At 47.7% G+C, this 27,143-nt stretch overlaps 1 protein-coding gene across 1 annotated transcript; it reads right to left on the minus strand.

Moving 5' to 3' along the window:
• Positions 1-1,966: 1,966 nt before the first annotated feature.
• On the minus strand, positions 1,967-27,143 carry LOC139229301 (sphingosine-1-phosphate phosphatase 2-like). Its single transcript, XM_070860984.1, has 5 exons — positions 26,822-27,143; positions 17,901-18,059; positions 13,220-13,399; positions 5,039-5,128; positions 1,967-2,853 (listed from the first exon to the last, which is right to left on the minus strand). Exons 1-5 carry the CDS (start codon positions 27,035-27,037, stop codon positions 2,311-2,313), a joined length of 1,188 nt encoding a protein of 395 aa, XP_070717085.1. The 5' UTR covers positions 27,038-27,143; the 3' UTR covers positions 1,967-2,310.

The following is a 27,143-nucleotide window of genomic DNA, read 5'->3' on the forward strand; positions in this document are numbered from 1 at the left end:
GGGAAGGGTTTAGTCCAGTGGGATTCCATGCAAGTGGAGTTGATGGGAGCGGGTTCAGTCCATGGGGTTCATTGGGACTCTATACAATGGGAGTTAATGGGAAGGGGCTCGAATTCCATATTTGAATTTTTTTTTATTGAAAGTTTGCTGCGTGAGGGAACACTCCCTAATGTTGGGGCAATGTCAGGGAACCCGAGTAATCACACTGGACCTGGATTGAATTGGAGCCACGGCAGTCACTGTAGTCTTAAAATGTAACGCAGATCTATTTAATATTCTCACTTGGGTTGTACCAGATTAGGTGCGCATCCTATAATTACACTCAGCCTGCCTGGGCTAATTTCATGAGATTGCCCAAGGTTACAAGAGTGCATCCTAACGTCATGACACATGCATGTAATGTGGGGATCTTTCTGCTTTGTGTAATCTTCATCTTCGTTTAATTCATTGTGCAATGTAACTGTGACAGGGCTGAGCACGTCAGTAATTTCTTGGGTTCTGGGTTGAAGAGGCTGATCACTAAGCCCTCCTTAGAACCTTGGTCATCTCTGAGCAAGACCCCTCTGTCATGGTGCCCCATGTTTAACCTCCACCCGACCAGGAGGATTTCCTGAAGTGCATAAGGGATGATTTTCTAGACCAATATGTCGAGGAACCAACTAGGGGAGAGGCCATCTTAGACTGGGTGTTGTGTAATGAGAGAGGATTAATTAGCAATCTCGTTGTGCGAGGCCCCTTGGGGAAGAGTGACCATAATATGGTGGAATTCTGCATTAGGATGGAGAATGAAACAGTTAATTCAGAGACCTATCAAGAAAGACTAAATCAACTGGGCTTGTATTAACTGGAGTTCAGAAGAATGAGAGGGGACCTTGTAGAAACATTTAAAATTCTGATGGGTTTAGACAGGTTAGATGCAGGAAGAATGTTCCCAATGTTGGGGAAGTCCAGAACCAGGGGTTACAGTCTAAGGATAAGGGGTAAGCCATTTAGGACCGAGATGAGGAGAAACCTCTTCACCAAGAGATTGGTGAACCTGCGGAATTCTCTACCACAGAAAGTTGTTGAGGCCAATTCACTAAATATATTCAAAAAGGAGTTAGATGTAGTCCTTACTACTCGGGGGATCAAGGGGTATGGCAAAAAAGCAGGAATGGGGTACTGAAGTTGCATGTTCAGCCGAACTCATTGAATGGCGGTGCAGGCTAGAAGGGCTGAATGGCCTACTCCTGCACCTATTTTCTATGTTTCTATGTTTCTATGACCCATACAAGGCAAATGGCACTGGGAGCAGGGACTTTTTACACCAGGAGTTCCCACAGTTCTGGCTCAGTCAGGGTCCTGCGTATCTGTGGAGACCTGTACACACAGTCAGGGTCACGCGTATCTGTGGAGACCTGTACATACAGTCAGGATCCTGCATATCTGTGCAGACCTGTACACACAGTCAAGGTCCTGCGTATCTGTGGAGACCTGTACACACAGTCAAGGTCCTGCGTATCTGTGGGGACCTGTACACACAGTCAGGGTCCTGCGTATCTGTGGGGACCTGTACACACAGTCAGGTGAAGTCTACTAGCCTCCTGTTAAGTGGGTCTAGTCACAACTGGTCGGGTCCAGGGCAGCATGCAGCCCTGAACCCTGAAGTGAAGTCTATATATTTTTTATTTTACTGATCGCCCCCTCTCCCCCGCCCCCAGCCTAAACATCGGGCCAGTGATGGAGTGGAGCATGGGCACTCTCCCCCTCCTCGAGTGGCAGACAAGTTCCACAGTCTCTGGTCAAATGGACAGGTGGGAACCAAAGATGGACCTCCACTTAGTGGCCATGGTTGTCAACCCAAGGAATTTCAGCCCCACTGGTCTTTGTTGAAACTTCCATTGATAATGTTTAAAGACCCTTCAAGCAATCCAGACACAAGTCAGCAAACCAATTCACAGTTTAATTCAAGTAGGAATGAGCCATCTCTGAGAGAGCTGAACAATGAGAAGTTGGAGTTATCGCAATTGTTCCTACACTCTATACTGGCTGTGTGTAGAAGGCAGTGCAGTATCAAAGAATCCCTCAGCACAATCATCCAACTGCAATCACATTTAGAAAAGCAACAATTAACAATAGTAAGAGGGGAATGTCTATCCCCTGCCAGAGAATTGGTAGCTTGGCCGATTGAGGAACTTCACCATTGAGCATTGACTACTGTCCCTCAGGTCTCTGGCTAAATCCAGGCTCATTCCAAAGGCCAAGTTGGCCGAATTGGTGAAACTTTCAGTGCTACACTCCCCAGTAAGCCTTACTGCCTCAGTAACAAGGTCAAAGTGATAAATATCTATGCACTGCCGGACACACTGCAAGTCCAACAACTCCAAGGCAGCTATAGGTAATATACTTGTAAGGGACTTCCACCCGCAAGAGTTTCCGAGCTTCCTGGTCTCCAGGGGAGACTCCGGCCAATCTGCAGACGAGAGCCAAGGCTGCAGACTTTATAGCCTGCCGAGCGAAAAACACAATCACGATCCCGATGGTGAATCGGGCGCCCATCCTGCAGATTAATCCAGTCGACAGCGGAGGGATCTCGTAGGGTGGGGCCGAGAAAGGTTCTGGGACGAGGTCCCACTGATGATTGATCCAGGTGGCCACAGCAGCCCCAGCGCCAGCACTGACAATATTGGTGGTGTCTCCCCGTGCTGTGCTCCAGTGATCCAGCTCAGGGTAGTATATAGACAGCAGGAAGGACAGCGACAATGTTAGTAAAGGAGCAAAACAGTTCCTCATCTGAAAGGCCTCAATAGCATCCCAGAAAGGGTAGGATACAGCCACCAGCAGAGCAGTGATTGCAACTCCACAGAGCACATCCTGAGGGAGAGAAAGGGCCATTAGTTCCAGAGGGGCCTGATACAACCTTTAAATCAACATCAATCCCTCACCAAACGTACATTACACACCTGGAATGGAGAAATAAAATATCACCTAATAAGGAATAACAGGAGGATTCAGACTCAAACTAGAAGTTGGGAACTTTGATTCAAGTCATGGAGATCAGTCCAGAATGCAGAGCATTCTTCTCCAGATCTCATTTTCTCCCCTTTTCTCTTGAAGATATGTGGCTCATGTTGGGGTGCAGGTTCCATGTCACCTTGCGGCACCTCACCCAAATGCTATCCTCCATGTGGGACCCCCGAAGGGTATCGGCGGCAGGGTATTTTACCTGGGGGGGAATCACAACCAGAGGTCTTTGTCCTCACCCCATGTTCACACACAACACACACACATAACACACACACACAACACAACACACACACATAACACACAACACAACACACACACAAAACACAACACACACAACATACATTCACAACACACACAACACATACAACATAACACACACACACAACACACACATAACACACTCACACACAACACACACACAAAACACAACACACACACAAAACACAACACATACATTCACAACACACAACACATACAACATAACACACACACACACACAACACAACACACACACACACGCCACGCACAACACAACACAACAAACACACACACAAAACATACATTCACAACACACACAACACAACACACACACACACAACACAACACACACACACACACAAACACAAACACACACACAAACACACACACACACAACACACAACACACAACACACAACACACAACACACACTTTCCAGGATAGGCTATGCGGGCAGGAACTCTAGCAGATTTCTGTCCTCGCATTTCAGGATCAAGTGCAAATGTAGCAGCACCTCACTCAGCACAGGTTGGGCATCGAATCGGTCACCCTCCTGCTCTGTGTGGCTCAGTTCCGAGTTAACAACTGGGTTCCAAAAGTAGTGTAGCCACTGCTGGCTCACTGTTGGTTCTGCTGGAAAGCCCTACAATTCCTAACCATTCATTAACAATCCAGTCTCTGTATAGAGATCCACTTTTCAATTCTACTAAAGAAGTGCAGGTTCTTGGACCGAAATAACAGCAGATACATTTAATGAATAGTCGACTTTTATAACATTGCTGCTTTAAGCTGTTAAACACCCGGCAGTTATAAACACTTGGGGATAGGCAATGTGTATTGACGAATAAGTCAACAAACCCGAGGGTGACTGAAATGTTGGAGGGTGAACTGTCTGAGCCTCAGTCACTCCTGCAACCCCCAGGGTGGTGCTGAGATTCACTGTTTGCAACCCACAAACCACAATAATTTTATCAGAATTTAGATTGACTTTAAAAGTGTGCCACCTGCTCTTTGCCACTTCAGTACATTGGCCACTCGTTGCTTTTTATCATTTGTTCTTGGGATCTAGGCAATGCTGGCAAGGCAGTATTTACTGTCCATCCCTAGTTGTCCCAAGGGCGTTAAGATCAACCATGCAGTGTGTGGGATTGGAGTAACGTGCAGGCCAGACTGGGTAATGGTGGCAGGTTCCCTTCCCTGACGGACTTTTCAACCACCTGGCAGCACAAATTGCCAGATTTATTGAACTCAATTTCACAGCTTGCCATGGTGTGATTTGAACTTATGACCGATGGGTTCCTAGTCCAGTACATAACCATTAGGCTATTGTGCGGTGAGGGTAGGTAGGTGGGGTTGAGGGATATGGGGAGAAGGTAGGTTGAGGGATATGGGGAGGTGGTGGGTCGGTGAAGTTGAAGGATATGGGGAGAGGGTGGGTAGCTGGGTTAGTTGCTTTAATCTATCAAAACCAGGGGTTTATTGAGTGTACTGGCCTTGTCTGATATTTTGGTTGTGATGGTTCCTCAGACCTGTGCGGGAAGGTCTGTGCCTGGGATGTTAACCTCCTCGCACCCCTTACACATGCTGATGCACCAGTTGTGTATCTCTGGCATTTTCTTTGTTATTTCAGATTTCTGGGATTTGTTTTTATTTCCTGGTAATCTGTTGAATAATCTAGATCATTTCCCTAGAACGCAAAACCCCATTTATTAAAACCTTTCTCATTGAACCCCCCCCACCCCAGTTGTGTGACGCACTGCCCATTCCTGACTTACCAAAACTGTATGCATCCCCGTGTAAATACGGCTGAGGGAGACCAAGGCACAAATAGTCACAGCTAGCAGCAGTCCCAGCTCACAGGGGTACTGAAAAAAAGAGAGGCACGGAGTAACTTAAGTGAGCAATGGGTTAGGTACAGCACGGGTTAGTTACAGAGTAAAGCTCCCTCTACACTGTCCTATCAAACACTCCCAGGGCAGGTACAGCACGGAATAGATAGAGTAAAGCTCCCTCTACACTGTCCTATCAAATACTCCCAGGGCAGGTACAGCACGGGTTAGTTACAGAGTAAAACTCCCTCTACACTGTCCTATCAAATACTCCCAGAGCAGGTACAGCACGGGTTAGTTACAGAGTAAAGCTCCCTCTACACTGTCCCATCAAACACTCCCAGGATAGGTACAGCACGGAATAGATAGAGTAAAGCTCCCTCTACATTGTCCTATCAAACACTCCCAGGGCAGGTACAGCACAGGTTAGATACAAAGTAAAGCTCCCTCTACACTGTCCCATCAAACACTCCCAGGGCGGGTACAGCATGGGTTAGATACAGAGCACGTTTAATACCTCTCGTATTCCATTCTCCTCAGATGTCTATGCTGATGAAGATAACAGTGGTTTCAGGATACACTTTGGTCCTAAGTGACTGTAATGAGAGTGGATTGTTTGGGTTAAGTATGAATGTATTCCTTGGCATCTAAAACAATGAACCCCTGTTTAACTGCAGACTCTGTGATTGATCTTCAGATGTTCAGCAATGTGTGTTCTAACTCTGGCTGTTCAGTACGGCTCTAGTCCCCAGTTAATATCACAGCTTAATCCCATTCCTTGTATCTTCTTGTGTGAAATAAAAATCTCACTATAGACACAGCTCTCTGTTCAGCAATTCCCCAAGGCTATCCAATACTTCTTATAACCTCAGCACACAGTTCTTCACGAGGAACTGTGCCTGTGACCTTTGATCAAGAGGACTATACTGCAGCGAGACTGACTCAAACACTACAAGAGCAAAACCACTTCCGCTCAAACCCCAGGCAATATCATCGAGTAGGCGAGGGTGAGGCTGGGCTTCAATGAATTATAACCCCGTTGCCCAAACGGAGCTTGGTATAAAATCAAAACTGTGCTGGTGATTCGTGGTTCAAGCAGCTGACTTAGCACTCGCAGTTTCACTGAATCGGAGGGCCGCACATTAATCGGATAGTGTTGAGTGTAGAGGTCTACAGGTCTCACCCCAGTCACAAATCAATAAAAACACTCGAGGGTCACCCGCAGGCACATCCTCAGTTTGCTTTGAGTCTGCTCTGCGTGTCAGCCGTGGCTCAGTGGGTAGCACTCTCGCCTCAGAGTCAGAAAGTTTGCGATTCAAGGCCCCACTCCGGAGACTTGAGCACAAAATCTAGGCTGACACTCCCAAAGCAGTACTGAGGCAGTGCTACACTGCCAGAGATGCCGTCATTCGATGAGACGTTATACTGAGGCCCCGTCTGCTCTCTCAGGTGGATGTAAAAGATCCCATGGCACTATTTCGAAGAAGAGCAGGGGAGTTCTCCCTGCTGTCCTGGCCAATATTTATCCCTCAACCAACATCATTAGAATAGATTATCTGGTCATTTACCACATTGCTGTTTGTGGGAGCTTGCCATGCACAAATTGGCTGTGGTGTTTCCTACATTACAACAATGAATATAACTCCAAGCAGGGAGACTGTCCAGTAAAACGGTCATCGCTGGGAGAGAAACTGTCAGCAGAAAGGACCTGCTTTGTTATTTATCGATCGATTGTTCTGATAATTGTTCTTCTGTCCGCACTGTAGTCAGATGTGGAGCAAACTCACACAGTGGAACGCTCCTGAGCTCAGTGATCCTGGATGGAAATTCCTTTTATGATACTCAGTAGTAACTGATTAACCAGATAGGGAGTCACTTTCACAGTAATTAGATTTTATCGAGCTCGGAGATGACCTTGCCAGCTTTTTAAAAGCTTCTTGGCAGCTCTGATCAGGAAACACCTGGTTCCAGTTACTGTCCTTTTGAAACATGTTCTTCCTTCTTTAGGTTCCTCCATTCTGGTACAGCCAGGGAGAGCAGGCGATGTGAGCACCGATCACAGTCAATGTACAGGCCCCCTCACTCCCTCTCAGTCTCTATGCTTATATTGTGTGAGTGTGTCAGTAGGGGTTTGTGTGGGTAAGTATGTGTGTGAGTGTGTGGGTAGGGGAGTGTGTGTGTAAGTGTGTGTGTGGGGGTTTGTGTGTGTGTTTGTGGGTGGGTTTGTGTTTGTGTGTGTAGGGGTTTGTGTGTGTGGGTAGGGGTGTGTAGGTAGGGGTGTGTGGGTAGGGGGGGTGTGTGTGTGTGTGTAGGGGTGTGTGGGTAGGGGTGTGCGCATGTGTGGGTAGGTGGGTGTGTGTATTTGTGTGTGTGCGCGTGTTTGTGGGTGTGAGTTAATACGTCCTTACTATACAGTATAAATGCACACGAGGTGCATGCTTGAGAGAAGGTCAGTCTGTGACCTGTCCTTTATTTCATAGCACTCAATTGCAGGAAGTGGGTGGAGCTTCCCCTTTTATATCTGAAGGTCAAGGTTAGGAGTGTCTCCCACAAGTTCACCACCTAGTGGTCATTGTTCTCAGTGTACAACTTAGGTCGGATTATACATGGGTTACAATGCTGGTTGAATACATGACATCACCTCCCCCCCCAAAGTCTTATTGGGATCACAGGTTGAGTCTCTCTGGTGGTTTACGCTCCCTTGTAGAGTTGGGGCTCCGGTTGTTGGCCATTGGCCTGAGTGTCTACTGTTTGCGGTGCCTCAGGCCTGTCCGGACTGCCCACAGTGACTGGGCTCTCCTCCCTTTGGTTCCTGTGTTCGGTCACCTGTGATGGAGTGAACTCTACATCGTGTTCTTCCTCTGCTTCTTTTATGGGGTTGTTGAACCTCCTTTTTGTTTGATCCAATGTTTGCGGCAGATTTGTCCATTGGTAAGTTTAACTACCAGAATCCTATTTCCCTCTTTGGCAACCACAGTGCCTGCGAGCCATTTGGGCCCTGCAGCGTAGTTGAGGACAAAAACAGGGTCATTTACATCAATACATCGCGCCCTCGCATTCCTGTCATGGTAGTCATATTGTGACTGGCGCCTGCTCTCGACAATTTCTTTCATGGTGGAGTGTATAAGGGATAACCGGGTTTTGAGCGTCCTTTTCATTAGCAGCTCTGTGGGTGGAACCCCTGTGAGCGAGTGTGGTCGGGATCTGTAGGCCAACAGGAGGCGTGATAAGCGGCATTGTAGGGAACCCCCTTGGAATCTGAGCATCCCCTGTTTGATTATCTGCACTGCTCGTTCTGCCTGGCCATTTGAGGCCGGCTTGAACGGTGCCGTTCTGACATGGTTAATTCCATTGCCTGCCATGAAGTTCTGGAATTCAGTGCTTGTGAAGCACGGGCCATTGTCGCTGACCAAGATGTCCAGTAGACTGTTGGTGGCGAACATTGCCCGTAGGCTTTCTACCGTGGCAGAGGATGTGCTTGAATTTAAAATGTCACACTCGATCCATTTGGAGTAGGCGTCTACTACAACCAAAAACATTTTCCCCATGAAAGGACCGGAGTAGTCCACATGGCCAGCTGGGCACACATGTTGCACCTGCGAACACAAAGTTCCAGATCTGTGTCTATCCCTGGCCACCAAACGTGTGACCTGGCAATTGCCTTCATCGTGACAATGCCTGGGTGCCCATTGTGGAGTTCTCTGATGAACACCTCTCTGCCCATCTGGGGCATGACTACGCGGTTTCCCCACAGTAGGCAATCGGCCTGAATCGAGAGTTCATCCTTGCGCCTGTGAAATGGTTTAAATTTCTCAGGGCATGCCCTGTACGTGGCTGCCCAGTCCCCATTCAGGACACATTTCTTGACTAGAGACAATAGCGGGTCTCTATTTGTCCAGAATTTAATCTGACGGGCTGTCACGGGTGAGCCTTCGCTTCCGAAAGCTTCAACAGCCATGACCATCTCAGCAACATGCTCGATAGTCCCCTCAGTGGTGGCTAGTGGGAGCCTGCTGAGTGCATCGGCGCAGTTTTCGGTGCCCGGTCTGTGCCGAATTGTGTAGTCATAGGCGGCTAACGTGAGTGCCCACCTCTGTATGCAGGCCGATGCATTTGCATTTATGGCCTTGTTGTCGGCCAAAAGGGACGTTAGGGGTTTGTGATCTGTCTCCAGCTCAAATATCCTGCCAAACAGGTACTGGTGCATTTTCTTTACCGCATATACACATGCGAGCGCCTCCTTTTCTACCATCCCATAGCCCCTTTCTGCCTGGGACAGACTTCTGGAGGCATAAGCTACCGGCTGTAACTGACCCTTGGCATTGACATGCTGAAACACACACCCGACACCATAAGACGACGCATCGCACGTTAACACAAGTTTCTTACATGGGTCATATAGCGTTAACAGATTGTTGGAACATAACAATTTGCGTGCTCTATTAAAAGCCCTTTCCTGGCTGTCCCCCCAGACCCATTGCGACCTTTGCGTAGGAGCACGTGTAGCGGCTCTAGCAGCGTGCTCAATTTGGGAAGAAAGTTACCAAAATAGTTCAGGAGCTTCAGGAATGAACGCAGCTCCGTCGCGTTACGGGGTCTGGGTGCTCTCTGGATCGCTTCCGTCTTGGACGCAGTAGGGCTGATCCCGTCTGCTGCTACCCTCATCCCCAGGAATTCTACCTCTAGAGATAGGAAGACGCACTTCGCCTTTTTCAGTCGCAGCCCTACCCGGTCCAGTCTGCATAGCACCTCCTCCAGGTTGTGGAGGTGCTTCAGTATCGTAACCCGTAATGAGGATGTCGTCCTGAAAAACCACCGTCCCTGGAATCGACTTGAGGAGACTTTCCATGTTACGTTGAAAGACTGCAGCAGCCGAGCGAATCCCGAACGGACATCTGTTGTACTCAAACAACCCCTTGTGTGTCGTGATGGTGGTCAGCTTCTTCAACTCACTCGCCAGCTCCTGGGTCATGTAAGCTGAGGTCAGGTCCAATTTTGAAAAAAGTTTGCCACCGGATAGCGTCGCAAAGAGGTCCTCCGCTCTCGGTAGCGGGTATTGGTCTTGGAGTGACACCCGATTGATGGTGGCCTTGTAATCGCCACATATCCTGACCGACCCATCCGCCTTGAGCACCGGCACAATTGGGCTCGCCCAGTCACTGAATTCGACTGGCGAGATGATGCCTTCCCTCAGCAGGCGGTCCAATTCGGCTTCTATCTTTTCCCGCATCACGTACGGCACCGCTCTGGCCTTGTGGTGTACTGGCCTGGCGTCCGGGTTTATGTGAATCACTACCTTGGCCCCCATGAAAGTGCCAATGCCGGGTTGAAATAATGAGTCAAATTTGTCCAGGATCTGTGAGCATGATACTCGCTCCACAGAGGAAATTGCATTGACATCGCTCCATTTCCAGTTCATGACAGCAAGCCAACTCCTCCCCAGTAGTGCGGGACCGTCCCCTGGGACAATCCAGAGTGGCAACCTGTTCTCCGAATCTTTGTGGGTCACGACTACCGTGGCGCTGCCTAGCACCGGAATGATCTGCTTTGTGTAAGTCCGTAGCTGTGCGTCAATCGGCGATAATTTTGGCCTCCTGGCCTTGGACGCCCACAACTTTTTGAACTGTTTGATACCCATCAGGGACTGGCTGGCCCCCGTGTTCTAGCTCCATTGATATTGGGATGCCATGGGGGCACTTTCATCATTATCGGTGGCGTCCTGGTTTATGAACTGTATACGTGCTCCACATAAACTTGCTGAACTTCAGCCTCCAGCGATTGCCCCCAGCGTTCATTTCTGCAATTTCTGCAGGTATTTTGCTCACCTCTGCAAACTCCGGCTGAATGTGTGCCTCCACGCCTCCAGCATGAGCTGCAGTTTGAAACAAAAGGTCCCTTGCCAGTTGATCGTCACTGACTGCCCCTGTTATTGCTAGTGGCCATGCTCACGTGGTTTAAATCCCAGTTTCTTGTCGCCATTAATACGTCCTTACTGTGTAGTATAAATGCACATGAGGCCCATGCTTGAGAGAAGGTCAGTCTATGACCTGTCCTTTATTTCATAGCACTCAAGTGCAGGAAGTGGGTGGAGCTTCCCCTTTTATACTGAAGGTCTAGGTTAGGAGTGTCTCCCACAAGTTCACCACCTAGTGGTCATTGTTCTCAGTGTACAACTTAGGTCGGATTATACATGGGTTACAATGCTGGTTGAATACATGACAGAATGTGTGTGTGTATTGATGTATCGATGGAGAGATACCACCAACGATGTCTCTGCAAGATCCTACAAATCCCCTAGGATGACAGACATACCAACATCAGCGACCTCGGCCAAGCCAACATCCCCAGCATTGAAACACTGACCACACTTGATCAGCTTCGCTGGGCAGGCCACATTGTTCGCATGCCTGTCACAAGACTCCCAAAGCAAGCGCTCGACTCGGAACTCCTTCACAGCAAACGAGCCAAAGGTGGGCAGAGGAAACTTTACAAGGACACCCTCAAAAGCCTCCCTGAGAAAGTGTAACATCCCCACTTATACCTGGAAGTCCCTGGCCAAAGACCGCCCTAAGTGGAGGAAGTGCGTCCGAGGGGTCGCTGAGCACCTCGAGTCTCATTGCTGAGAGCATGAAGAAATCGGCAAACTAGACTCCCCACCCACCCTTTCCCTCAACGACTATCTGCCCCACCTATGACAGAATCTGTGGTTCTCGTATTGGACTGTTCAGCCACCTAAGAACTCATTTTAAGAGTGGAAGCAAGTCTTCCTCGATTCCATGGGATTGCCTATGATGAGTATTGATGTGTGGGTATGGATATGTCTATGTCTATCTCTTGCTTTCACTCGCTCATTCTGTGTCTCTCGGGTTCTCTATATTTCTCCCTCTGTCTTTCCCTTATTTTCTTTGTCTGTCTATCTTCCTCACTCGCTTTCTCGTGCTGTTTCTCTTTCTCGCTTTATCTCCTTCTCATTCCCTCTCTCTTTGCCTCTCTCTATCAAACGGTCTCCTTCTAGCTCTCCTACGCTCTCTTTTTCTCTCCTTTCTCAACTCATCCTCTGATATCTTTCTCAAGTTCCCATTCTTTGCAATGTGAGCCTAGACTTTGATCGTTGTTAGCCTGTGGAAGTCAGCAATAGCCATCCTGCCCTCGGGCAATAGCCGCTCGCTCGCACAAGGTCACTTTCCAGCACTGGTCACTGGAGAGCGCTCAGGAGCAGGAAAGCCGGGGTACAAATAGGGTCCCAAGCCTGTTTTACGGGCATAAAGTGGGCATTAATCCCGTTGCTTATGTAAATGAAGGGCCTTCGCCTGTTTCAGGATCCCCGCAGAACATTGGGCAGCGCTGAGTGGAATAGGGCCGAGCCTACTCCTACTCTGGTTTCCACGGTGATCGCTGCAGCGTACCCAGCCTCCCGTGGACTACTGTATATCTGAGGGCCAATGCCATCCCACGATCACCCCCACTCCCCATCACCCCCATGCTGGGACTTACCTGAGGGTCACTGCCCGAGAGGTAGCCAGCTCAATTTTAGCGAGCTGCCTCTGGAGGGGCAACATGTGGCCACAGTTCTCCTCTATTACTACAATAACACCTTGGACCCAATTTCTGAGGAGCCTTAGGACTCCCTGTTCGGGCGCACGCTGGAAACGTACCGCGGTTATGTGCCCGAAAACGAGCCTTAATGAATTTCTACCCCCAAGTTTTCCCCTCTCTGACCCAGAGGCACTGAGGCCAATTCTGGTGCTCCACCTTCTGCGCACTCCATGCAGGCCAGTGATAAAACCTGGGAGCTTCCTAGCCTGTTTGGCTCAGTACCACAGTGGCCAGTGTGCTCACTCATGGGATCGTTTGGGAAGCAAAGGGAGTGAAATTCGTCTTGGGCGCTAATGTAAAAACAGGCGATAGCGAATCAGCATTGGAAAAGAACATCGGGCGGGTGTTGATTCGCTATTGCCAATTTTGCGCTGCCGCCCCCACCAGTAGAATATCTGATGTGTCATTGCAGGGGACCAGGGTAAAAAAAAAAACTTGAAACTGTCACAAGAACCAAGACAGAGAGAGTTGAAGTTCCATGACAGCCATCCCAACACGCAAAGAGCAAGGAATAAATTAACTCCGCCTCACCTCGTACCTGTTCATCGTGGCCAGCAGGAAGCTGAAGGGGATGGCAGTGGCAGCCATGGCGTGAGTGGAGGGCATCCCATACTCTGCATCCACCCGCACTTCAAGCTTGACCACTGGAGGTGACGGAGGCCTCGGCCACTTTAAGACATCTTTGGAAGCCTGCCCGATGTACATCACAATCTAGAGGAATGAGGAAGACAAGGAGAAAGGGATCAATCCACTGTATCCTTCTCACCTTACAAGCAGCACCTGACCTGCTGTATTCCCCAGATGTCAGGCCCCAGTACAACAGGAACCAGTGTGCCTAGGAGCTGTTTATTACTTATCACGACTTATCCTTATAACCTTAGGTTCTGCACCATACTCGGTTATTTTAAGAGGAATGGCTTGGCTCATCATTAACTCGAGGCTATAAGACTCGTGATGAAAATCATTGTCACACCCTTAGTTTCATTCCAAGCCTGGTTAATTTAACATTTGTGTGCTCTGCTTTTGAAAGTCAAATTTAACCTGTGGCATCAGCGTTCTGTGTACGTCTCCTTCTCCTTTGCCTTCTGTGCTGAGTGGCACATTACAGGAAAGATGTGATTGCACGAGAGAGGGCACAGAGGAGATTTATGAGGATGTTGCCAGGGCTGGAGAACTTTAGCTATGAGGAAAGATTGGATAGGCTGGGGTTGCTTTCTTTGGAACAGAGAAGGCTGAGGGGAGACTTATTTGAGGTGTATAAAATTATCAGGGGCCTAGGTAGAGTGGATAGGACGAACCTAATTCCCGTGGCAGCGAGGACAATAACCGGGGGCATAGATTTAAAGTGATTGGCAGAAAGATCAGAGGGAAGTTTTGGAGAACTTTTTTCACTCAGAGGGTGTTGGGGGTCTGGAACTCACTGTCTGAAAGGGTGGTAGAGGCAGATACTGTGATCACTTTTAAAAAGTCCTTGGATATGCACTTGAAGTGCCATAACCTAAAAGGCTATGTACCAAGAGTTGGAAAGTGGGATTAGGCTGGCTAGCTCTTTTCCGGCCAGCACAGACACGATGGGCCGAATGGCCTCCTTCTGTGCTGTAAATGATTCTATGACACATCACTCAACCCATTTCTTCCACCGCTCTTACATCTAGCAGATCCACTCTGTGTTGTTTCTGTAACAAAGACCCTTTTGTGTGTGGATGGGTCGTCAAACTGATTTACAATTCCCTACCAGGGGGAGGGGTTGCCAACCCTCCAGGATTGGCCAGGCCAATTGAAGATTAATTGCCAGGACACTGCTATGAGCAAAACCCAGGGAGAAAAATCATTGGAGGAATTTTTTTAAATTGTGTTTATTTTCATTTTCTTTGTACATTAGTTAAATATTGGAGATGGGAGAAAAGGCTGTCTGACTGACAGCCAAGAATCATCCAATCGGGGAATAAAGAATCTATTTGCTTTCCAATTGGCTGTGGGAAGGCAGGGCACCACAAGGATGGACATTCGGGTGACCAATGGCAGAAGTGTGAGGGTGGGGCAGTAGGGGACAGCAGGTCATGTGATCAAAGCTTCAGGAGTACTACTAGATATGGGGGTCGCTACTCCACTCCCATCTGATGTGAATACCTCATTGGATGTCAACCCAGTATTCAGAGGCCGGATTACGTCACAGAACATTAAAAGCCGGATTATGTCCCCTGCTGCTGCCTATATTATGGGAGGGGGATTTGAAGTAGTGGGGGAACTCGTAGATTATTTTGCACCCATCCATGTGCGAGTTGTATTTCATATTCAACCTGCTTAAACTTAATGATACCCACTCCAGTCCCCAAGGAGGATCATAGAAGAGCTGCACCTGTCTCACACCCAAGGGGGCAGATAAATCGCCAGCTCGCACCCCCATCCCGAGACAAAGGAATGGAACAGTCCAGTATGGAGCTCCATCACAACAAAGGGAATTGGAGCCAATACAGGTCAATCTTCCTTCCTCGATGTAGAAAGTTGTACAGTGCAGAACGCACATCCCCAGACACAATACAATGTGGGCATTTTACTGGTGACCAGAAAAAAAGTTGTAACTACCTAAGTCTTCAATATAAGATGTTCTTTTAATCAAGATCATAAGATAACTGCGGATGGGGAAGGCCATTCAGTCTATCTCAAGGCACGCATCCCGAGAGATCTAACGAGAGATCTAAAGCCCCCGCCACTGCAGCATTCAATTGTTTCTTAAATGGTTGCTCCATGATCTATCTGGAGGTTCATTCCATGTCTTGATCAACCCCCTGTGTGAAAAGGAATTTCTTGATATTAGTCTGAAAATTACCTTTTACTAGTTCGAGCCTGAGCCCCCTAATTCTACTCCCGCAATGTAAATTAAAGTAATATGTCAGGATTACCGTTTCCTTTCCCTTAACTATCTTTTGCACCTCTCCAAGACGACCTCCTCCTCAAGCTGAACGGCACCAATATTTCCCCAGATCTCAGACCCCCAGCCAGTAGCAATCAGCCTTGTGCCTCCTCTCTGCACTGCCCCCAGCACTCGAAGGTCATCGTGTTTTTGCAGTCACCAGAACTAGACAATCTCTAGATAATATCGCCCCAAAAAGCTGTTGAGGCTAGGGGGTCAATTGAAAAAAATCAAAACTGAGATTGATAAACGCTGCCTGACCTGCTGAGTATTTCCAGCATTCTCTGTTTTTATTTTAGATAGCCAGCCTCCGCAGTATTTTGAAAAGAAAAAAATGAAATACTTGCATTTACACAGTGCCTTTCACGTCCACCGGACGTCTCAAAGCACTTAAGTACTTTTGGAGTGTAGTCACTGTTGTAATGTGGGAACACTGTTGAAATGTGGGCAGCCAATTTGCACACAGCAAGCTCCCACAAGTAGTAATGTGATAATGACCAGATAATTTATTTTTGTTATGTTGATTGAGTAATAAATATTGGCCAGGACACTGGGGATAACTCCCCTGCTACTCATTTTTAAGAGTGGAAGCAAGTCTTCCTCAATTCCGAGGGACTGCCTATGATAATGATGATCTTCAAATTAGTGCCATGGGATCTTTTACATCCACCTGAGAGGGCAGACGGGGCCCTCGGTTTAATGTCTTATCCGAAAGATGGCACCTACAACATTGCAGCACTCCCTCAGCACTGCACTGGAGTGTCAGCCTAGATTTATGTGCATAAGTTCCTAGAGTAGGACTTGAACCCACAACCTTCTGATTCAGAGGCAAGCTTGCTACCCACTGAGCCACAGTTGACATGCTTTTGCTTTGGTTTGATACAATTTTGTTAGGCAAGAGTATTAAGGGATACCCAAGGTGGGCAGATAGAGTTAAGATACAGACCAGCCGTGATCTAATTAAATAGTGGAACAGACTGGAAGAGCTGAATGGCCTGTTCCTGTACTCAAGATGTGGTCTGATCAGATTACTATACTGTGTGACCATTACCTCCTCTGATTGTTTGACTGTTTGGTCTATGTGTAGCTCAACATTATATTGACTGTTGATTGCTGTTTTACATTGATTTAGATATGTGCAGCATCACAACTTTTATCTTTGGTTTAGACTCAATGCGCTGACTCTGCAGCTGATAATGATCGTGACCCATTCATTAAATATCTTGGCAAACTTGTTCTGCACTAGCAGGGAGTATTGTGCGGTGAAGGTGGAGTTCTCTTATAATTAAGTGAGGCAAGTGTGAACATATACCACCAGAAAGTACCATTTCATGAAGAGTAAATATTTGGGTGGAGACCCAAACCACAATACCACAGGGTTCTGGTCGCCTGCAATACCACCCTCCCTATCCAATTGTGTAGCTGCCTTTTGCCCCGCCTCTGTAAGGGAAGCCTGACAGCCAGACAAATATTTTCTTCACCTGATCATTGCTAGCAATCAGCTGCTATGGGGCGTTTGCCAATGAATCACTGGCACGGGAGATCATGCTCTCTTCAAGTCAATACCCTCATTGACTGGTCTGGTGTGTGTTGGGCTCAGGTAATTGAAACATCTGGGATACTATTTCTCAAACCACAGGTTCCTCAATCCAGACACGTCCGCCATGTTCTAACATCAGATAACGACGTCCAAATTTCAAGGCCCAAATAAACTGCTTTTAAGAGATTAATGATGAGAAATAAAGACGCCTCTGCGGCTCAGTTGGTAAATGATGTGGTACTGAGCCACACTACCAAGGGAGGTCCCCACTTTCAACCCCTACTCTGTGCCAAGGCAGCTGATCTCAGCCACAACAGGAGCTCTGGAGTCCTTGGTCTGAGGTGGAGGTAAATTAATCTGACTCCTTATTGCTAGCTATCAACAATAGAATGGTGATGGAATGTGCACACCACAGTCCAATAGCCTCTGGCACATATGAAGGATAGCCACTTGAATGAGGTAATAGATGGATACCAGTACCTATGTAACATCAACCTTTAATTTGAGCCATTAATGTAGAAAAAGGTCTCAAAGGGTTCCACAGGAGCGTTACCAGACAACATTTGAGACCGAGCCACAAAGGGACCCCAGTTAAAGTGAATTGGACACGACAAGGGGAGAAGCACAATAAATGAATAAAACTTTTTAGCACATTATCCTCATTGTGCCAACCCCACATGAAGCGTCTTTTCATTGCAGTGCTTTGGCATTTCAGTGTCACCCTTCCCCCACCAAAATACACAAATGAAGCAACTCACGGCCCAGATATTGATCACTCTCCGAGCTACATATGGGTCAATGTTCCAGTAGCAAAAAGGAAGGAAGGTGATGTAAAAAACCTCCTGGCCCAAGGTGGCAGCAAACATGAAGAGGTAGTAGAGGAAATAATTCTCAATCTTGTACTTCTTCCGAGGAACCTAGAGGAATCGTACACACAATATTGTTATTGGGGTTTGACGTGCACTCCATCAGATTCTGCAGCATACAAGAGCGGAGGCTGAAAGGGACTGTCAGACTTTGTAAAATACAACATAAACATATAGAAATACATGTCTATCCACCCATAATGTTATAAGAATAGGCACCTAGTGTGCATTTCCTGGCTATCATACTCCAAGTGTCAGACCCAACATTATGGGTCATACTTCAAAGAAAAGCATAAAGAATCTCTCCAGGAACACCAGCATTCAGAGCCAGAATGTCTCCACCATGTTCACTGACCTCTGTAAGAACTCACCCAGTGTACCTAATTAATGCAATTAGACTTTAAGGATCTGAAAGGGATACACACGTCTACTTTAATGTTCCTATTCTTTTAAACATTACATCCTCTGAGTTACCATGAGAAGCACCATGTTAATATAATAATATAATATAGTAATATACCACCCCAATAATATAGTAATATACCGCCCAATAATATAGTAACATACCGCCCCAATATTATAGTAACATACCGCCCCAATAATATATTAATATACCACCCCAATAATATAGTAACATACTGCCCCAATAATATAGGAATTTTCCTCTCCCTAACTCAGAGCCCCAGTCGATGTCCCAGCTTAGATCAGCTCTCTCAACATAGACAGGGAATGGGACCTGTCCACATGATTCAGCATCACACCCAGGCTGTGCTTTCACCCCTATCATCTTGAATGACAGACTTGCTTTTCACGACCTCAGTGCGTCCCAAACGCCTTACACTCATTTAAATACTTTTTGAAGTGTAGTCACTGTTGTAATGTTAGAAATGCGGCAACCAATTTGCGCACAGCAAGGTCCTACAAACAGCAATGTGACAATGACCAGATAATCTGTTTTTAGTGATGCTGGTTGAGTGATAACTATTGTCTAAGACACCTGGGAGAACTCTCCTGCACTTCTTCCAATAGTGTCATGGGATTTTTTACATCCACCCGGGAGGGCAGATGGGGCCTCGGTTTAATGTCTCATCTGAAAGATCTCACGTCTGACAGTGCAGCATTCCCTCAGTACTGTACTGGCAGTGTCGGCCTGGAGTTTGTGCTCAAGTCTCTGGAAAACCCACAACCTTCTGACTCACAGGCGAGAGTGCTACCCACTGAACCAGGGCTAACACAGCTAATATTATGTATATTAATGCAGTGTCTTCAAAACATTTAGATTCTTGGCAAAGTTTTGTGTGGACAACAAGGCTTTAAGGGGAGACAGAATTAAAAAAAGAGTATCCAGGAAAGCAGTGCCACTTCAGAAACCAATAATGCAGTGCCAAAGATTCTGAATATTTGTCAGCGTGAGTTAATAACATGACATGCAGACTCCTCCACCCTTAAGAATTTCTGTGTTTATCATCAACATCATCATAGGCGGTCCCTCGAAATGAGGATGACTTGCTTCCACGCTAAAAAAAGGACGAGTTCACAGGTATTTCACAGCGAACTACAGCCTGAAGGGTGGAAGATGCCTGTGTGTGGATTTTTTTAACGTGGGGTGGCCGTTGCACACCAGCCACCACACGGGCTTGACAGAGCTAGGTCTTGGTCCAGTGGCAAGGATTAACCAAGACAACTGGAGACCTGCTCTGCTGTACGGACCTAGTGCACACACATATCGCAGTGTGGGCTGGCCCGTGCTACCCTTGGGCCCCCGGATCCGAATTCACGCCTCCACTGGGCTCCGATCACGTCCCTCTACAGTCTCTCGCCGCTCCTTCGCCCCGACTTCGCTACTCCTGCTGTACCTGCCCACGCTCCAATCACCGACCTGGATCTTGATGACATCACTCTTCACAGCCATCGCCCTCCTGCACCAGCTCGCGCTGTACCTTGCAGTGGTAGGCCGCCACACTGCTCCAGGGGCCGCTCGCCGCTCCTTTTATGGCCCCGACCTGCCGCTGATGTTCCCTCGCAGCTCGGGGCCTCCCGACAAAATATTCTGAGTTTAGAGAACATTTACAGAAGATGTAAGGGGAGATCTAATGCCGTATATAGGCTGGTACTTCACCCCACCAGGCAGCGGTTTTCAAGCCCCGTCGTTCATGTGGCACCTTCAGCAGAGTTTAATGAGATCTGGAGTGACTGAGGTTCCTCTGCGCTTTGACTCCTATCTGCCACCACAACCTTGCAGATTGAATCAGATTCCAAGCCTGATGGATTATATCAGCACAGTGAGCAGGAACCTGAAAGCAGTCCGACCATAACAGCCCTGTGATTCAGTGGTACCACTCTTGCCTCTGAGCCAAAACATTGTCGGTTCAAATCCCACTCTAGAGACTTGAGCACATAATCCAGGCAGACACTCCAGTGCAATAATGAGGGAGTGCTGCACTGTCGGAGGGGCCATCTTTTGGATGAGATGTTAAACTGAGGCTCCAGCTGCTCTCTCAGGTGGACGTAAAAGATCCCATGGCACTATTTTGAAAAGGATCTGGGGCCTGGACAATATTTTTCCCTCAACCACCATCACTCAAACAGAATAGCTGGTCATTATTGTCATGTATGTACATTCTGTTTGTAGCCACCGGATGGCGTCATTGTTGGAGGCCACTGAGCAACACACACATGGTGCTGCTCAGGTATAAAAGGCCAGCCATTTTGAGAGTCAGGCACTTTGGGCCTAAATAAAGCAGAGCCAAGGTCGTACCTTGCTTAGTTAAACAGTATTCAGCTTGAACCTTTATTGCATACATAACATTTGGCGACGAGAATACAAGAATCTTTGTTTGCAAAATGAGCACGATTGGATTTTTAGAGCGATTCGTGGAGGGAGAAGATTGGGCAGACTCTGTGAGCCGTTTGAACCAGTACTTCGTGGCCAACAAAATGAAGGGGGTCGACAAAGCAGATCGGCGCCGGGTCATGTTCCTCACTGTGTACGGTTCAAAGATCTATGGTCTGATAAAAATTTACTCACGCCTAGTGATCCAACAGAGAAAACGTACGAGGAGTTGTGTACATTGGTATGTGAGCAGCTCAAGCCAGACAACGGCATCATCATCTCGAGATACAGGTTTTATACACACGTTCGATCGGAGGGCCAGAGAGCGGCGGAATTCGTTGCCAACCTGAGACGTCTAGCGGGACCGTGCAAGTTCGGGACGGTGTTGGCAGACATGCTGCGGGACTTCTTTGTTATCGGTATCAATCACGAGGTGATCCTGTGCAAACTTCTGGCAGTGGAGGAGTTAGATTTAAAAAAGGGCCATCCAGATCGCTCAATCATGTATGACAATGGACAGTCTAGAGCAAATAGTGGTGAAGAACCGAACCTCGGCAAGTACTGTAAATGCGATTGATTTGGCGTTCGGCAGAGCAGCACATGGCAGGGCCTATCCAGCTGTGTTCGCGAAACCTGTGACTGCCCAAAGTCCACCAGCGGGGAATATATCCGACTTCTCCATGTTGGCATTGTGGGGGAAATCATCGGCACCAGCAGTGCTGATTTAAGCAATATAGTTGCAAAGGCTGTCTGAGAGTGGGGCATCTCCAGTGCAAGTGTCCGCAGATGAGCAAGCGTGCTGCGACGCACCATGTGGAGGATGAGAGTCAGACTAGCGCAGATCCGACTCGCAATCTGAGATGCCAGAGGAGGAAGTGTATGGACTGTACCCCTTCATAACCAAGAGTAAACCAATTTTGATTAACGTGAAGTTTAACGGGATACCGGTATCGATGAAACTGGACACGGGGGCGAGTCAATCGATCACGAACGAGAGGGCATTTTATAAGCTGTGGGATATTAAGACTGTGAGGCCCAGGCTGAGCCCTGTTAACGCCAAGCTGTGCACGTACACCAAAGAACTGATAAAGGTGATTGGCAGTGCACAAATTAATGTGTCATATAATGGTGCGGTTCACGAGTTACCACTGTGGATTGTTCCAGGCAATGGACCAACGCTGCTCGGTAGGAGCTGGTTGGAGAAAATCAGATGCGACTGGAACGACATAAAGGCGTTGTCATCGGAGGAAGATACATGTGCCCAAGTATTGAGCAAGTTCCCCTCGCTGTTCGAACTGGGTATTGGCAACTTCACGGGAGCCAAGGTGCAGATCCACGTGGACTCAGATGCAAGACCCATCCATCATAAAGCTCGGGCAGTGCCGTATATGATGAGGGAGAAGGTCAAAATTGAACTGGACAGACTCCAGCATGAAGGAATCATATCACCGGTCAAATTTAATGAATGGGCCAGCCCCATTGTTCCTGTGCTGAAAAGTGATGGCACAGTCAGAATCTGTGGAGAATACAAGGCTACGATCAACAGGGTTTCGAAACAAGATCAGTACCCGTTACCCAAGGCTTATGACTTGTTTGCGACGCTATCCGGAGGGAAGTCGTTCACTTGACGTCGGCCTATATGACACGAATTGGTTGAGACGTTGAAGAGACTTACGTGCATTAACACGCACAAAGGACTGTTTATTTACCTCAGGTGCCCTTTCGGAATTTGCTCGGCTGTAGCAATATTCTAGAGGAATATGGAAAGTCTACTGAAGTCCGTTCCCAGAACCGTTGTGTTCCAAGATGACATCCTGATCACTGGTCGTGACTCCAAGGAACATCTGAACAACCTGGAAGAGGTTCTACTGCGTTTGGATAGCATGGGACTCAGACTGAAACGCTCGAAGTGCATCTTCATGGCACCAGAGGTCGAATTCCTCAGGAGGAAAATTGCCACTGATGGCATCAGCCCCACTGACGTGAAAACCTAGGCCCATCAAGAATGTACCCAAGCCGCAGAATGTGACGGAGCTGCATTCGTTCCTGGGTCTACTCAAGTACTTTGGTAATTTCCTATCTAAATTGAGCACCTTACTAGAACCACTGCACATGCTATTGAGAAAAGGCGACAACTGGGTGTGGAGCGCAACGCAACAGAGAGCTTTCGAGAAAGCCACCAATCTGCTTTGCTTGAACAAGCCGCTGGTACATTATGACCCATGTGAACATTTAGTTTTGGCCTGTGACGCATCATCATATGGAACTGGTTGCATATTCCAACAAGCCAATGAGTCGGGGAAACTTCAATCTGTCGCGTATGCATCCAAAAGTTTGTCTAAAGCGGAAGGAGCCTACAGCATGGTAGAAAAAGAAGCTTTAGTGTGTGTGTACGGTGTTAAAAAGATGCATCAATACCTGCTCGGTCTGAGGTTCGAATTAGAGACTGATCTCAAGCCGCTCATTTCATTGTTTTCCGAGAGCAAATGTATCAATACCAATGCTTCATCCTGTATCCAAAGGTGGGTGCTGGCATTATCTGCTTATGATTATGTCATCCGCCACAGACCTGGCACAGAAAATTGTGCCGATGCTTTAAGCGGTTGTCGTTGCCCACACCGGAGGTGGAAATGCCACAACCGGCGGATCTAATGTTAATCATGGATGCTTTTGAGAGTAAAGCAACCCCTGTCACGGCTCAACAAGTTAAGACCTGGACCAGCAAGGACCCGATTTTATTGGTGGTAAAGGGTTGCATCCTCAAAGCGGATTGGTCTGCCACACCTATGCAAATGTGCGAGGAGGCCAAACCGTACATTCATCGCAAGGATGAACTGTCTATTCAAGCAGATTGCATATTGTGGGGCAATCGCGTTGTAATGCTCAAGAAAGGGAGAGAGAAGTTGGTGCGTGAGTTACATAGCACACATCCGGGTATAGTGATGATGAAGGCCATTGCCAGGATCCATGTATGGTGGCCAGGAATTGATTCTGAGCTGGAAGCATGCATGCATCAGTGCAAACTTGCATGCAGCTCAGCAAAGCACCAGCGGAATTGCCGCTGAGTCTGTGGTTGTGGCCATCCAAACCTTGGTCCAGGATCCATGTAGATTTTGCAGTTCACTTCCTGGACAAGATGTTTTTAGTGGTGGTGGATGCTTATTCGAAGTGGATAGAATGAATAATCATGTCATCCAGCACGTCCACGGCAACCATAGAGAATCTCAATGTCATGTTCGCGACACATGGTCTGCCTGACATAGTGGTGAGCAACAATGGATCGTGGTTCACCAGTCAGGAGTTTGTGAAACTTAATGGCATAAAACATGTAAGGTCAGCACCATTCAAGCCTGCGTCCAACGGGCAAGCTGAACGTGCAGTACAAATTATCAAGCAAAGCATGAGGAGAGTAACCCAAGGGTCACTGCAGACCCACTTGTCCTGCATACTGCTGAGTTACAGGACAAGACCCCACACACTCACAGGGGTCTCGCCTGCTGAACTCATGATGAAAAGAGGTCTTAATACCAAGCTTTCTCTGGTACACCCAGATTTAAATAATCATGTTGAATACAGAAGACATAGTCAACAAGGGTACCACGATTGCACAACTGTGTCACATGAGATTTCTGTTAATGATCCTGTATATGTGTTGAACTATGGTCAGGTCCCAAATGGATCGCTGGTACGGTCATGGCCAAGGAGGGCAACAGAATATTCGTTATTAAGCTCAAGAATGGGCAAATTTGCAGGAAACACATGGATCAGACAAAGCTGAGGCACACAGACAAGCCAGAGCAGTCAGACGAAGAAACCATCGACGACCAACCAACCTACCAGCAGTCTTCAGAGGACTCAAGGATCATTAGTGAACCCGAAATTTCCATCACCTGTTCAATAAAAATGGACTTGCAATTCCTGACATGGCCACTGCCACCCCCAACAAGTCAATCATCCAGCCATCAGCCACAACAGACCCCGCACACTCCCCCAAGGTTGGAATCGAACTGAGACGGTCAACCCGGGAGCGCAAAGCACCAGACCGTCTCAACCTGTGAAAGACTGTGATAAGATCTCAGATGGGGATATTGTCATGTATGTATATTCTGTTTTTAGCCACCAGATGGCGTCATTGTTGGAGGCCACTGAGCAGCACGCACATGGTGCTGCTCAGGTATAAAAGGCCAGCCATTTTGAGAGTCAGGCACTTTGGGCCTAAATAAAGCAGAGCCAAGTTTGTACCTTGCTTAGTTTAACAGTACTCAGTTTGAACCTTTATTGCATACATAACAATTATCACTTTGTGGTTTGTGGGACCTGGCTGTGTACAAATTGGCTGCCATGTTTCCTACATTACAATAGTGACTGCACTTTAAAAGTACTTCATTGGCTGTAAAGCACTTTAGTGGGTCCTGAGCTAGTGAAAGAGGTTGTATTAATGCAAGTCCCACCTGGTGCCATTGTCAATGAGAAAACGGGAATCTTTTCTCCATCCTGAGACTGGAATAAGATCAGACTGTGAGACTTCACTGGGCATTTGCTATATGCCTAGATAAATGAGAGGAGTGAGTCTGTGCTAAAGGTTTGCCACAGTTCATTCCTGATGTACAGGAGGGTCTCCAGTCACACAGCAAGGACACTTGGTGCCAATACAACCAAGGCTCAACCACCAGTCTGTGATATAATTGACCTTAGTGCCCCTGCTGGATGTCGGATGAAGAAAAGATCAGACTTGATGGTGATGCATTTCACTGCTGAATAGTTTGTTGACACTCAGTATCTAAATTTGCAATGAAGAATAGCAACTTGGGTGAGGTACTAGTCATGTCAGCATAGAACGAAGGGTTTTACAGGACACTCCAGAAAGTGAAAGGCATCAAGGGACATGGATCAAAGGCAGATAAATGGAGTTCAGGTACAGATCAGCCATGATCTGATTGAATGATGGAGCAGGCTCAAGGGACTAAATGGCCTATTCTTACGCAGATGCTTGATATAAAACCATCCATTAATAACGATTTGTAAATTTTCTGAGATACATAAACATATCAGGGAATTATGAAAAGGTTTTGCTAAATTTCTCCATGACAAGTAGCTTGTAACTAGAGTCAGTGCGGAATAGCAACAGAGATGTTATATCAGACCCATATAGATCAGATGTCCATAGATCCGGCCCCTATAGATCCGGCCCCCATAAATCAGCCCCCCATAAATCAGACCCTCATCAATCAGGCCCCAATAGATCAGACCCCCAGAGATCCGGGCCCCATAGATCCGCCCCCCAAATATCAGGCCCCCATAGATCAGACCCCCATAGATCAAACTCCCATAGATCCGGCCCCCATAGATTCAGCCCCCATAGATTCAGCCCCCATAGATCAGATCCCCATTGTTCCGGCCTCCGTAGATCCGGCCCCCCATAGATCCGACCCCCATAGATCCAGCCCCACATAGATCAGGCTCCCACTGAGCCTATTATGGAACGAGGTGACTCAGCTCCCCCAATGCTCAGTGAGTAAAGACATAGTCTGGACTGATACTGAAGCATACAGACCAGACAGGTGCCAGATTGAGTCCCCGGTCAGTGTGGAGTCTGGAGATCGGAGCCAGGGGGAACCCTGCACAGGAAGAAACAGCAAGGAGGAAATACAGACAAATAATAAGCCTGTGCAGGTGCAACAAGACTTGGGGTATTGAAACCTGCCTCTGTGGAGCTGGGTGATATACCCATGTGCTATTCAAACACAGAGGGCATTAGAACTTTCGTTTACAGCACAGGAGCAAGAACCCAGGCTGATGTCTCCCCTCCCTAATCCCTGGGCACTGAGGCCAACGGAGGCACACGTGTGTGGGCCCTCCTCCACCGGTACAGTTTAGTGCAAGGAGGAAATTGTATAATAAACTTGGATTCCAAAGTGCAGGGCGAGCCCTGCCTCGCAGGATCAGAGTAAAGTCACAATACCTGAGGCAATGCACTCACCGGAGTCCCCGAGACCGTGCCGTTGGTTTCAGTTGTGACATGTTCTCCCCTCCATGCAGCGTGTGATCGGGGTGTGGAAACTGGCTGTGCCTGTCTGTCCGCTTCAGGGAAGTGCCGAGGAACTGATTTGTCCTCTGAAATCAGGCTGAGTCCGCATATCCCCTGAAACTCAGCCACCAGCTCCGGCCCCCGGAGTTTATTCAGCAAATCGGACATGTCAAAAGCAAGAGCTGTTAAGCTGGTGGGGGTTGTGAGCTGGCAGAGGCAATGGAAAAGGACCGTCAACTGCCAGGAGGCAGAAATCTGCTACTCAACTGGAAAA

The sequence above is a fragment of the Pristiophorus japonicus genome, chromosome 18 (genome assembly GCF_044704955.1).
Source record: "Pristiophorus japonicus isolate sPriJap1 chromosome 18, sPriJap1.hap1, whole genome shotgun sequence".
NCBI classification, from domain to species: Eukaryota; Metazoa; Chordata; class Chondrichthyes; family Pristiophoridae; genus Pristiophorus; species Pristiophorus japonicus.

Coding starts and splice junctions, on each gene's coding strand:
- LOC139229301 (XM_070860984.1), bottom strand. CDS start 27,037: ATGTCCGATTTGCTGAATAAACTCCGGGGGCCGGAGCTGGTGGCTGAG. Junction 18,060..26,821: donor GCACGGTCTCGGGGACTCCG/GTGAGTGCATTG, acceptor CGATTCCTCTAG/GTTCCTCGGAAGAAGTACAA. Junction 5,129..13,219: donor CCACGATGAACAGGTACGAG/GTGAGGCGGAGT, acceptor TCTTTTTTTCAG/TACCCCTGTGAGCTGGGACT.